Source organism: Megascapheus bottae, chromosome 10 (assembly GCF_031878675.1).
Source record: "Megascapheus bottae isolate mThoBot1 chromosome 10, mThoBot2.hap1, whole genome shotgun sequence".
Lineage (NCBI taxonomy): Eukaryota > Metazoa > Chordata > Mammalia > Rodentia > Geomyidae > Megascapheus > Megascapheus bottae.
In genome coordinates this window covers 11,221,335-11,235,610 of record NC_143518.1, presented here as the reverse complement: position 1 = coordinate 11,235,610, position 14,276 = coordinate 11,221,335, and the positions used below count along the sequence as shown (strand labels likewise).

The following is a 14,276-nucleotide window of genomic DNA, read 5'->3' as shown; positions in this document are numbered from 1 at the left end:
TTTGTTATGCTGGGCTCACTATCTTCACCCTTAAAAACCAATTCACCAGAGGGAGAAAAGCCCACCTCTATACTACTCTACAAGTATGTATACAGTTGGCCTCCATACATGCAGTTCTGCATCCATGAACTTAACCAACTATGGGTGGAGAATATTCATTAAAAATTTCCACCGGAACTAGGTATAGTGGCAGAGGCCTATAATTCTAGCCACTCCATAGGCTGACGTAGGAAGATCTCGAATTGAGGCTACCTTGTATTACATTGTAGGACTCAGGCTAGCCTGTGCTTCACTGACAAACCTTATTCCCCAAGAACATTTAAACAAGAGAGACTAAAGGAATATAACAGAGGGGGAACTGGTTGAAAGTACACTGGAATTATCATAATGATATTCTACTATTCATACATGGTAATATAAAGCAAAAATGAATGAAAATCTCCATCTTCCCTGAAGACTGCAAATTTCCCCCTTTCCCCCCCTACACAACAGAGTAGGGAAGCTACACATAGTGTTACTATTGTGTTAATATTAGAAGTGATCTACTGTTGAAAGTCTATAGGATGAAATGTGTAATTTCTATGCAAATGCGGTATTATTTTCAGGTAAATGACTAGAGCATGCATAGCTCTTGGTATGTTCCAGAGAATTCTGGAGCCAGTGCCCTAAAGAACAACTGTATGAAACTTGATATACTTGAGGTTCTATCCTTTCAATTGTTCCAGACACTTTTAATATTGTAAAATTATATTAAAATGACTCATTCTTTTGCTGTCCAGCTTACTGTATTGTCGGGATTTTTAGTCCTCAGTCCCTCCCAATCTGCAGGAGGGATAGGGAGAACACTCCCCGACCAGGACTAGCTGATAAAGGAGAGGGCTGACTGACCGCCCGCACCCAGCACTCCCTCACCGGAGGACAATTGGAGGACAATCAGATGCGTCAGGGAAACCCGACTAGTCAAGGCAGGAACTCCTTTATTGAGGAAGTACATTCAGCTAATATAGGGTGCAGGAGCCTATCAGCAAAGGTGGACAGGGCAGGGGAGGTCATTGATAAAGTAGGATGCATGTGCCATCCAAGAGGGCAGAAGGTTTTGATCCCAGAGGTGGCCTTACTTTCACAAACCGCAGCTGTGCCTTCCAACTGGGCGGCAGGCACCATCTCAGCCAGTGCGATCTCAAGACCAGGGAATGAGCACTGGGCCACGAGTTAGGCCTCCTTTTACAGCATAGGTTTCCATTTCCCTGATGTGATGTGCCCCACACTATATGAGTTGGCTTGCTTTTTAGGTGAGAGAGAAGGTATCAAAACACATTGATGCTAGAATTGAGACAGAGACCCAGTGGATGCTTGCAGGAAGTTTTGAGAATATGTGTTTTTGTTTGTTTGGTTTTTGTTGTTGGTAGTAGATTTTTCTCTATGGCTTTGTTTTGAGATTTTGGTGTCATTATTTTATTTGCTTTTTTTTTGTATCATTTAGGTCATAGCAAAGTTCATTGATAAATCACAGTTGAATTAGAAACAGCTGAATAATTTTCCATGATCACATTTTCAGAACACAAATTCTTTCTTTCTTACTTTTTTTTTGGTCAGTGCTGTGGATTGAACTCAGGGATTTAGCACTGTCCCTGAGCTGTGTTTTTTTTTTTGTTTGTTTGTTTTTGCTCAAGGCTAGCACTTTACCACTTGAGCCACAAATCCAATCCCAGGTTTGGGGGGGGGGGCTGGGGGGGAGGAGAGGAGGGAAGTTGATAAGTGTCTCAAATCCTTTCCTGCCTGTGTTGGCTTCAAACCTCAGTTTTTAGCCTCCTGAATAACTGGGATGACAGAAATGAGCCTCCAGCAGCCAACTACGAATTCTATTTTTGTATTAAATTTTAATTTGCTTCTATTGTAAAAACTATGGGTTCAGGAAAAATGGAAGTTTGTAAGACATAAGGGCAAACATCACTCTCAATTCCTAGTCTCCTTGTCTTGTCTCCCAGGAGCAGATGACATAGGAGGGGACTTCACTGAGAAGCACCAATACACCTTGCTGAGTTACCTAATTCAGCCTCTACCCAGAGAGAGTTCTTCCCTATCTCTGGATGTGGAAGCAAGGCCAAGAATACTCAGAGAAAGCTCCATGTCTGTTTACCAGCCCGGTTTAAACCATTAAGCAGATAATACACAGGCTTAGCGGCTGATAGTGGGCAAGGCAAAGCAGCTTACTCTTTATTTCTGAACCCAGTGTGAGGTAAATCACAGACAAATGCCAACAGAATAGAGTCGTGGTAGATTATCTACTTTCATGTTTCTGTATTTCCATATCTTTATTACACAAGAAGTGGCATGTTAGAATAGTAGAGGGACATTCTGGAAGCCTGATACAAAATAACCCCCTCTCTACTTGAATTCTCACCTTAGAATCACCACTAAAAAGAACCATTCATACAGGAGTCATAGAATCACCTCAACTGTCAAGAAAGCTGTTAGTGACATGTTTCTGCATAAAGAAGTTTGAATTTGGAAACTAAGTCCTGAGAGAGGAGCAAGCCTTTCCCTGAGGATGTAGGCATGAACTTGAGCCAAGAATAAAGGAGATGGGTCTTGTTGGCCAATTACTCATTTTAAATCTTTCCTAGATATTTGATATTTCAGCACAGATTGTCGGGAAGAGATCTGGGAACAGAAAGAGGTAGACAGATTCAGCTAATGATGCTGTATTCACATACAAAGAAATATATAGTTAGAGAATAAATATTTCCATGTATCAGGGATGTGTGTATGTGTTATTGCTAATGAATAATTATTATCCTGCCTACATACCAGGTTCTAGATGTTTCTTCATTAAACATTAAAATACTTTACCCTAGCTAGCCCATCTCTAGTCCCTCAGAGAACATTCTGTGGAGTTCATTATAATATTATATTAAAACCAGGCACTGAAAGCTCAGGTCTATAATCCTACCTACTGCAGAGGCTGAGATCTGAGATCATGCTTTGAAGCCAGCCTGGGCAGAGAAGTCCCTCTGGGGCTGTTATCTCCAATAAACTACTCATAAAACACTGGAAGTGGTACTGTGGCTTAAATTGTAGAAGCTCAGGAATAGTGCCCTGGCCTTGAGTTCAAGCCCCAGTTTGGTAAGGGAGGGAAGAATTTCATTCGTCTTCTTGTGAGCAAGAAAATAAGTATTAGACAAGTTATCAAATTTGTTCAACTGTAACAAGCAAAGGAGCAGAGAATCAAATATAGACCTATTTACCATTAAAATAAATCCTTCTGTATCCCGTTCTCTTCTTAAGGAAGTCATTAGCCCTTCTTTCATGGGTGTTTCTTTGAGGATTTTTATTAGAGGTTTAATTTTTTAAGCTGTAGGTATATTCTTTATATGAGGCCCTTGTCTGATATATAGCTAGTAAAGATCTCCCAATCTGTAGGCTTTCTATTTGTCTTAGTAGCTATTATACTTTGTCATGCAGAAGCTTTGAAGTTTAATGCAGTCACATTTATCCAGACTTTTTTTGATCTGTTGTGTTTCTGTATGTTTATTTAGGAAGCTTTGACCTGTGCCAAGGTGTCTTGTTTATCCCCTATCCCTTCCTGATAATATTTTCAGGGTATGTGCTCTTCTCTCGAGGTCTTTTATCCTCGAGTTGATTCTGGTACAGGACGATATATAAGGATCTAACTTCAGTTTTCTATATGTGTGTAGCCACTTCTGCCAGCACTATTTGTTGAAAGATATTCTATTATTCCATAAGCATTTTGGGATTGCTTCTTCTATTCATTGAAGAATGCTGTTGGGATATTTATGGGTATTGCATTGAATTTGTAGATAGCTTTTGGCATTATTACCATTTTTACAGTGTTAATCTGTCAAATCCTGGAGCATGGGAAGTTTTTTTTCTACTTCCTTAAATCTGCTTTAATTTCCACATCATTAATAAGTGAGTTAAAGAATAAAAAAGAGGGTTGAGATTTTTGGCCTAGTGGTACAGTGCTTGCCTAGCATACACAAAGACCCAGGGTCGGTTCCTCAGTACCACATAAATAGAAAAAAAGCCAGAAGTGAAGTGGTGCTGTGGTTCAAGCAGTAGAGATCTAGCCTTGAGAAAGCCCAAGGACAGTGCTCAGGCCTTGGATTCAAGCCCAGGACTAGCCAAAAATTAAAAAAAAAAAATAAGAGACTTCTCTGGAGAGGAAATAAGTAAGAGAAGACACATAGAAAAATGTTCAACATCTTTGGCCATAAAATAAATGCAAATCAAAACTACATTGAGATTCCATCTCACCCCAGTTAGAATGGCCATTATATAAAAACAACAACAATGACAAATAAAAGCAGATGCCAAAAGGGAACACTACTACATTGTTAGTAGGAATGTTAACTTGTTCAACCACGCTGGACAGCAGTATGGAGGTTCTTCAAGACTAAGCATAGAAGTGCCTGGAGCATGGCCTAGTGGTAGAGTCTGGAGTTCAATTTCTTAGTACCGCATACATAGAACATGCTAGAAATGGTGTTGTGGCTCAAGTGTAGCGCACCACCCTTGAGGAAGCCCATGGACAGTGCCCAGACCCTGAGTTCAAGCCCCAAGATGAGAAAAAAAAAAGACATGAAGATTCCCCTATGACCAGCAATCCCACCCCTGGATATTTACCCAAATAATCACTAAAGAAGGCCACACCAAAGCTACCAGAACAATTATATTCATTGCAGCATTATTTATCATAGCTAAAATATGGAAACAACACAGATGCCCCACAATAGATGAATGGAACAAGAAAATATGGTATAGTTACACAATGGAATTCTATGCTGCCATCACAAAAAGTGACATCACCTCATTTGTAAGGAAATGGAAAGATGAGGCAAAAGAGATATTAAGTGAAGTAAGCCAGATCCAAAGAAACATAGGCTCTGTGATTTCTTTCATTTTTAATAATTAGCATAGGTCTAGGATAGTCCTAGCAAAGGATCATAATAACTTATTAGCTATGCACATATGACCATATAAAATTATGTTAATGAAAATGAACTCCAAGATATGGAAACAATGAGTGTTTTTCTTAATTTAATTTGTGAAGTTATTTTTTCTTTCATTTTTCCACCTTTGGTTTATCCCTTGTTGTCACTGTCTTTTATTTTGGTACCCTGTGTCTTGTATGTATATATACATACATACATATATACATATATACACATACACACACACATATATATATAAATATATATGATTTGGAGAAGAGAAGGGGAATCACAAAATGGTGAGTCAAAGGATAAAGGGCCAACTGATGCAAGAGTGGTACTCACAAGACACTATGTTGGAAATAAACTTTACATTGTGGAGGGTAGAAGAGTGGGTGGAAGGGAAAGTGTGAGAAAATGAGGGAGAGGTTAACACTGTTGAATAAGAACTATACTTACTACTTTACTTACTTCACTGTAAACCCTCTATATTTACAATAAAAGAAAATAATTTCTTACAAAAGAAACTCTTGTATATTTTCAAGCAAATTAAAACTCTTATTTGCAAATAATTGTTAGGTTGTGTATAGGAATGTGTTGATTCATTGATAGCAGTTTCAGGACTGATTCAAGCTTGTTTTTTGTTTTTGTTTGTTTGTTTAGTTTTTCAACCTGGAAATAATTTGAGACTTGCAGGAAAAAAAATGTGAAACTAACAAAGAATTCACCAAGACATTTACTTGCTTTCTTTAATGTTAAACTCTCACATAAGTGTGGTGTAATTATCAAAACAGGAAATTAACATTGGTATCATATTATTAACTAAACTCTAAACTTCATTGGGGTTTCATTATAGTATTTATTATTGGCTATGATTTGCTTGAGGGCAGAAAGGATATCTTACATTTTCTTTCTGCAGTACCTAGTGATAGGTTTATCCCATAGTTAGTAATCATGGATAAAGTAAAAGGTGTCTGGGTATACAACAAGTGCTAAAGCATAGAGAGAATGTGTGAGGTTTTGATTTGAATGAGAGTTAGCCAGAACTAAATTTTCCATTATGTTTTGTGAAACACATCCCTTCAGAACTGGCAAAAAATTTTAGAGCAAAAAGTGTATACCATGCATTTTTCATGAAACTAGGAAAATTGAGGGAAAGGATTGGAGAGAATGATGAAAGGGTTAATGTCAGTCAAGATTCATTGTACTGGGACCAGGAGTTTGGCCTAGTGGTAGAGTGCTTGCCTAGCATGCACCAAGACCCAGGTTCGATTCCTCAGTACCATAGAAAAAAGCCAGAAGTGGAGTGGTGTTGTGGCTCAAATGCTATATCTTTAGCCTTGAAAAAGTCCAAAGACAGTGCTCAGGCTCTCAGTCCAAGCCCAGGACTGGCAAAAATAATAATAATAAAAATAATAATAATAATAATAATAATTGTACTTACAAACTGATTTATTGATTGGTAACCCCTCTGTACAACCATATTTGCACAACATAAATAAAGAGCTAAAATATATAAAAAATTAACTTAAAAATTTAAATGGATACAAAAAAGGTTAAAAGAAAAAAAAACAAAAGGAAGAAAGAAAACAGGGAAATCTGCTAACTAGGTAGAAGACTGTCTTATAATATTTTTGGTGTGCATATGTGTGCGCTTGTTTTTATGTCTCACCAAGATGTAGAACAGGAAGTTGCTGGCAATCTGTCTTGATTCTCCAGGCAGATTATTGAGCTCAAATATTCAACCAAATCACTGAAACTTTCTTCTTGAAGAATAATCAGAACCTTTCTTTTGAGGCCTTTGTTTTCTTTCATTCTAAATTATGTAGATGTGACATGAGTCCTGTGAGTAAATGGTTTCTGACAACTTCAGAAATAAATACTGTTTTATTTCACCGTTTATGAACAGAGAATGTGAAACCTAGAAAGAGGCAATAGCTACCCAGGTACTGGTGACTGCTTCTCAGTGGGCTCAGGAAGAAGCTTTGAAGTCACCCTAGGCAGAAAAGTCTGTAAGATTCTGTCTCCCAAATAACTAGTAAAAAGCAGTGCCAATGGCACGGCTCAAAGGAGAGAATGCCAGTTGGCAAATAATCTCTAGGCACTGAGTTTATATCCAAGAACTTCCCAAGGAAAGCATAGCCATTTTACTATAACTTAAGTCATCCCCAAACTGTCATTTTCCCCTTTCAAACTTTTACAACTCTGATAATCAGATTTATCTTAATAAACAAAAAACAAGACAGGTAAGAACAGGACTGTTCTTAGGTTGGAAAAGTAAGAATTGGAAATTGTGAAAACTGACTTTTTGCCGAAGTTACACTTAAGCTTTCTAAAGTTTTTATTCATTTTATTTTGTTGTTTAGATGGAAGATGTCATTGCACGCATGCAAGATGAAAAAAATGGCATTCCTATCCGCACTGTAAAAAGCTTTCTGTCCAAGATTCCTAGTGTCTTCTCTGGTAAGTAGACATTCATCTTAGCTCTGTTTTCTCCTGCAACCTTCTATTCATAGAACTTATTCTAGCCATTTACTCTTGAAACTCTCTAGCTACTTATTGAATAACTAGATATAAAGCACCCATGTTGTGTTCCTTATCTTCATGCACAGTAGAAAATCAATGCACAGTAGAAAATCCAAAATCCTAATCTTACTGTAAGTTTATAAAGACAGAAATTAAAAATACTAAAAATAATTATGAAAATTCCAAAGGAAGTATGAAACAACATAATATGGATTATGTATGAAAGTTAAAAAATGTTAGGAGGGTTAAAAATTAGTCAGAAGCCAGGAAACGTTTCTGGAACCTTGGCAAGGCTCTGAATTCAAAAGCTGAGGAGATGTCAAGGCCCCGAATGGGCCCCACATAGCTGTGCTTACAGTGCTAAGCAGGCTGCTGAGGCAGGAAGAGAAATGGAGTAAATAGAAGTGGATCAGATTGTGAAAGTGTCTGAAAGCCAACAACATGATTGTGTGTGGGAAACATGGAGACACTGACATTTTGTATCACCATGCAAAATTTTTATGTGGCAGTATATGACAACTGTGCTTGTATTAACTGACGTTCAGTGAGGGCTGGATTGCTCTGAGACTTTTGCTGTAATACCTTGGGTGTTATAAGTCCCACATCCTGATGGTGGAAGAATGAAGAGGAAAGCATTAGTGGATTTGATGGATAATTGGATATGTGAGACGAAAGCAGACAGGGCTTAACATGGTTATTTATAATTCTGTGACAGAGAAAATAAAGAAATCATTATGAGAAACAGAGAAATTGAAAATAGAGAAAGTACAGGTTTGGTTAGAAACTAATAGATACAAAGCCACGAGAAAATGGTGGTAAAAGCAGTTCAACATTTGCGTTCTGACTCCAGGAAGCAGTGAAGAGAGCTGCTGCTGTGGGGATTGGAGAGTGTCTGGCATATCCCAGCATGGTTTAGGGAAGAATTGAGCACAGAGGGCCAAAGCTTTTGTGTAGTTGGTGATGAGAGTAGGAGGCCTAAGTGGTATTCCTATACTGTGGTCTTGCCATGTTTCCTCCTACACCAGAACCACAAGAAGTAGTAGGAATAGCAGGTAAGCAAGCTGTGATAGTTTGGTGATCTCAGACAGAAGAAAGGGAGAATAGATAACAGATACAATAGGATATTCCTAAGTAATTACACGGAAGTGTCCTCTTATTTTACCTTAACTTTCTTTCACCCCTCCCCACCTCCCCCATCCACCATCTACTTCCATTCAGACTGTTAAAGGAAAATTTAAACTCCCTGTAGCTGTGGACATAGTAATCTTTATACTTGAACACAGATATGAAAACATATACTTTATATTTGGTTGGTCTAGTGACAGGGATAAGCTTATCTTCTTCAGAATCTAGTTAGGTAAATGCACTGAGCCTTCTGGTTGTACTGGCTGCTGCTCCACTCACTTGGGCACAACCTGTCTAATGCTAGTCCAATTCAGGAATTTTTAAAGAATTCAAAAGATAATTTGGTCAGTGTACTTAACTGAGATAGAGTTTGAGATATGTAGCACACTGCAGTCTGAAATTTGTGACTAAATTTTTCAAATTGCAACACTAAAGGAACCTGCTATAGGTAGAATTCTTGACAATATAAATATTTTAATGGGACAGTGGAATTTTGCATATTGAGTATTTAGATTGAGAAGGAACCTTGGAAATACCTTAGCAGTATTGTACTATGCACCAATATAAAATAACAGTGCAGTTATTAAATGAAGATATTAAATGAGGTTATAATACATTAATATGATTACATGTAGATTTTAATTTTGTTCTCTGGAACTTAAGATATAGTTCTAGATCAAAGTTGTATTAGATATTTTACTTCAGATTTTGTATGCCCAATTTGTATAGCACCTATTACCCTCTGGATAATGATTTCAAAGTATAATGATTTCAATTCCTATCTGCTTTAGATTTTTTTCATTCATTTTTAGTAATTTACCATCCCAGATCTTTACCATAGTCTCTAGGCATCAACGGCTTCTTTCGTGACTCAATTTCCTTCTTGTTGCTAACTGACCAGGTTCTTCCTGCGCGCTCTCTCTCCCTCCCTCTCCCTCTCCCTCTCCCTCTCCCTCTCCCTCTCCCTCTCCCTCTCCCTCTCCCTCTCCCTCTCCCTCTCCCTCTCCCTCTCCCTCTCTCTCTCTCTCTCTCTCTCTCTCTCTCTCTCTCTCTCTCTCTCTCTCTCACTTTCTCTCTCCCCTCCCCTTCTCTCTTCCTCTCCCTCTCCCTTTTTCCATCTCCCACTCTCTTTGTGAGCCCTTCCTACATCCTACTGCAGTTCCACTAATGAAACAAAGAGTCTGCTAACTTCATCATCTTTGGAAGAACCCCACACCGATGGTAATGAAAACCTGCATTGTTGAAAGGAAGGTTGTGTGATCACTGGAAACAGGACTCCATTTTTGTTTTTGTTCAAGACCATGCCTTAGAAACAAAAGGATTCCAATATGGTTCATCTGACTTTTTCAGATTGTCAGTTTATGTTCCTTGTGGTCTGTGTACCAATAGTGTAACCATCACCTGGAAGCGTATGAAAAAAACAAAAACAAAAACAAAAAACGATATCTCAGAAAAAAAAACACCTTTTGATCCACTGAATCCCATCTTCCCATTTAACAATGAAGTTTAAGAAGCATTGACCTAAGGTGTACTTACAAATCCTTGAGCGTTGAGTGGAAGCGCTGGACTGGACTGGGCTCCAGGTAACACTTGGACTTTGCCCAGAAGCTGGATACCTGTAACCATAACCCACGACCTTGCGCTTCTGGGGATCTTTCTCTTCCTTTGGGGAACTCTGAGCATCTTTCGTGCTATCTGGGCTAAGTTGCAGGACCCCACTCCACACCCTAGTTCATCTAATGCTTTTGTTGTACTTTGAATTTCCAGTCATGGGTAGAAAGGGGGATTGAAATGTATGAAGTTCCTCCTACTTTCTCTGTTTCCAAGGCTAGGGCCTTAGCAACCACCAAGAATGAGGGTGTCAACAGCTATGTGGAGCGATGGGTAGAGCTCACTCCAAGTAGCACCCATGCTTCAAAGTTCAACGTGTGCCAGGGTAGCTAGGTTAGACCAGCTTCCCCCTAAACCGAAGCAGCTCTGTTGAGAAAGGGCTGAGGCAATTCATTCCCCTGCAAACATCTGGGATTCTCACGCAGAATCCCCTCAAAGTATCTTTTATTTTTTCCCCCTTGCTATTTTCTCTTTTCAGCTGTACAACTGTGATGTTTCTAATATCTGGGATTGGCGAATTGTTGGTTTAGCCTGCTGATGTTCTTGGTCCTGATGGTCTTGGACAAAGGGAAAGTATTTGCACAGACCCTCCAGGCTAGTGTAGATGGCCATGCCATTGGGTGAGTCCAGCCATACCACTGTGGGTCCAGTCATACCACTGTGGCAGTTCAGGCAGTTCCATCCATGCCATGTGACCTGGGGCCACCAAACAAAGAGATAAACCTTTGAGGCTGAGCAGAGCCTGCTCATTAGCTTTCTCTCTCTTGGGTTTCTGTTGATGTTCCCAGGACTTCAAGAAGGGGAGAGACAAAGGAAGGGAGTAGACACAAGCCCTTGCCTGGGCTTATGCATTTCTGCCGTAAGGTTATATAAGGCATAAGTGCTGGCGAGTAGCCATGTGCAGAGAGAAGGGAAGGAACCCTGTTTACAGACTGAGAGCAAAACAGGAGGAAAGAGATGCAGAGAGCATGAGGAAGAACATAGACAGCTTCAGCTTCTAGTGGCTTAGCAACCGTTGTCTGGGTTGGTTATCAAGGGCCCACATCTGGAAATGGCACTATTGAACTAATCCCTCAGTTTCATCATCTGGTTTAAGCCTCTACCATCAAAACCCAGCCTTTGCTTTCCTATGTAGTTTCCTTTCCACTTTTAAACTTATCTCATGTTAATACACCAATTTGCAGAGTGACCTCCTTAACAGAAGAATAACATTTCTTTGCCAATCCTGTGGCTTGAACTCAGGGCCTGAACACTGTTCTAGGGCTTTCATAAGGTTGGATCTCTACCACTTGAACCATGGCACCACTTCTGGCTTTTTCTTTTTCCACACACACACACACACACACACACACACACACACACACACACATACACGTGTCACATTGTCAAATCTTTTCCTAACTCATGTATTCTGTTTACTGTTTATTTTATTCACATATTTTTATTGTAATTAATAAAAGGATTACATTATATTCACCAGATAGAAGGTGCATTACTTCACAAATATTGATACCCTTTCTCATGTCTTGGTCCCCATTTCCCTCCCCCAACCCCCACCCCCATCTTGTTTTCCTCCCTTCCCTACCCTATTTCAAATAAGCATATATATACAATATATCAGATAACAAGGTGAAATTCTATAATGATATGAATAACCAAGGAACAGCAAAAGAGATGAGAGATAACATAGTACATTAAGGACAACAATGATGCTAAATGAAAGGACCTCCAGGATATAGAAACACTTCTGGCTTTTTTCTATGGATGTGATACTGAAGAATTGAACCGGGTCTTCACGCATGCTAGGCAAGCATTCTACTACTAGGTCAAACTCCTGGCCCCCAGAAGAATAACAACTATAATAATAAGTTTGAATAAATATTTTTATACCAGGGAAATTTGAGGCTGGAGCAAATGTTTAAGTGGAGTATACATACAACAAATACATTTGTGGATAAAGAAAAGTATGTAGGACTATAGTTTTCCACACCCAAACTACAGATAGTCTAATTTAGTAGGTAGGTCTGGCCTGGAATTGGAGGGACTGTATTTTAAAACAGATGAGCTGTTTGCAAGTATCTCATGCTTGTCATCTTAGCTACTCAGATCAGTAGGTTCACAGATATACTAGCAGAAAAATTTGCTAAGCTGCAAAATAAATAGCAAAATGTAGAGCTGGAAGTATGATTTTTGTGATAAAGTGCCCATTGGGCAAATGTGAGGCTTTGATTCCAAGACCCAGTATGAATAACAAAATAAAAGAAAGAAAAAAATAGTGTGAACATAGAATCATAGAATTGGCATCTCCTAGTTTTAGATGCATATTCCCTGTGTTTCCCTCTAGGATTAAAAAAAAAACAGTAAACTCTATACTCCAGTTACTCTATTGAATATTGAGGGATAATATTTTAATTTTAGCCAAGAAATAGACTATAAAAATGTTTGAATGGTAGGGTGTGGCAGATTTATATGAATTCTGTTAACAGTAATTCAATAAAAACACACAATTAATTGGCCACACCGTATAAGTTAACTTAACAAAAGTGTACACCTTTCACTTCTGCAATAAACACCTTTGTGAAATTTGGCATAAGGGTACAGAATTTGCTTTTATATATACTTTGCAAGGTTACAACCACATTTACTTTATGTACTCTTTGATTCTTAGGAAATCAATGATATAAACTTATTTTATAATACATTTCAATTTAGTTGAATTTGCTGATTTGAGCCTGCTGGTTTCCATGGTCTAAGGCAAAGGGGAAGTGTTTTGGACAGACCCTCCATGCTAGTGCAAATGGAGACTTCCTTGGGTCAGTTCTGACCATACATCCTGCAGGGATATAGCTCAGGGTACCCCATTCCTCCTGGTACATGACCTAGAGTTGACTTTCCCTCCCCCGCCAAGTTGCCAAGATATTGAGAACTTTGTTTCATTTACATTTTATCACCTAATACATTATTGTCATATCTACTGTTCTCTTTTACTTCTTTGATTGTTATTGTTCCTTTTATTGTATGTTGGGGATCGGGGAATGACATTACTATTTGTAAAATGCTTCAACCCATACAGAAGAGGTAGATGAATGATCAGCTATGCATTAGGAAATGATTTTTCCCAGGCTCCTCATGCAAGTATGGCTACTGTCTGGGCTTGGAACAGAAGTGCACAATCACAATATTAAAACAAATGAAGTTCAAATTTTACTTTAGATTAGTTTTATAAAAGTTCTCAAGCAACTTTTATACAATCATATCTTCAAATTGCAAAGAATGGCTTTAAGGCTAAAAATGTGTTTTGAAGTTTTGCTGAAGATTTTCTTTAAATGAATCCCTTCCTTAGATCTTATTATTGTGTGATAGCTATTTCCCTTGAAATTCATATCCTGTAACATACGATGTTTATTCTTCTCATCTGGGAAATCTGTGATACAGCCAGCTCTGACCTCATATCTGCTGAAAATCCTTTGTATTTAAATGCTGAATGTAAGCAGAATAGAGTTTCAAATCCAGACAATATATGAGTTTATGAATAATAGAGGAAATGATTAACTTCACATTTTAAGGATATTTGGTTGATTGATAGGATTTTTTCAACTATGTTATTTATCTTACGGGAATAAATTAAATCTGAAAACATTGCCATTCAGATATTTAAAAAGATGCTACTTCTGTGTTTTATTTCTAGATAATATATTTTAAGGAAATGTATATTATTTAGATATGTAGTTTTGACTCATTGTCATGGATGCTATGTAGAGTTAAAGAATATTATAGCATATAATAGGTAGTCTTAAAAGTCCTGATGAGAGGAGGAATAATTGCCTTTTCAATATTTCAGTGTTTCAATAGAATTTGAAAAAGCCTTTAAGAAGTTTTTGTGAGGTTTTTTTTTTCTTTCATTTTGTTTTTTTTTTTTGGGTCAGGATATTGTTATGCAGCCTATAGGCTGATATTTTTCCTCTTTAGCTACCAGATTGTTGGAGTTCAAGATATGTATTATCATTTTCAAAGGAGATTTTTTTTAAATCACTCCTGAGACTTGAACTCTGGGCCTGG

The 14,276-nt window shown here is 38.2% G+C and overlaps 1 protein-coding gene across 5 annotated transcripts in view; it reads left to right on the top strand.

The window, feature by feature from the left end:
- The window catches only part of Rgs7 (regulator of G protein signaling 7), a 371,280-nt gene that overhangs the window by 195,813 nt on the left and 161,191 nt on the right, over positions 1 to 14,276 (top strand). For all 5 annotated transcript variants that reach the window (XM_090340183.1, XM_090340186.1, XM_090340184.1 and 2 more), the window contains one exon: positions 7,322 to 7,418. In XM_090340183.1, the coding sequence (XP_090196309.1) occupies positions 7,322 to 7,418 (97 nt within the window). The remainder of the gene's footprint in view (positions 1 to 7,321; positions 7,419 to 14,276) is intronic.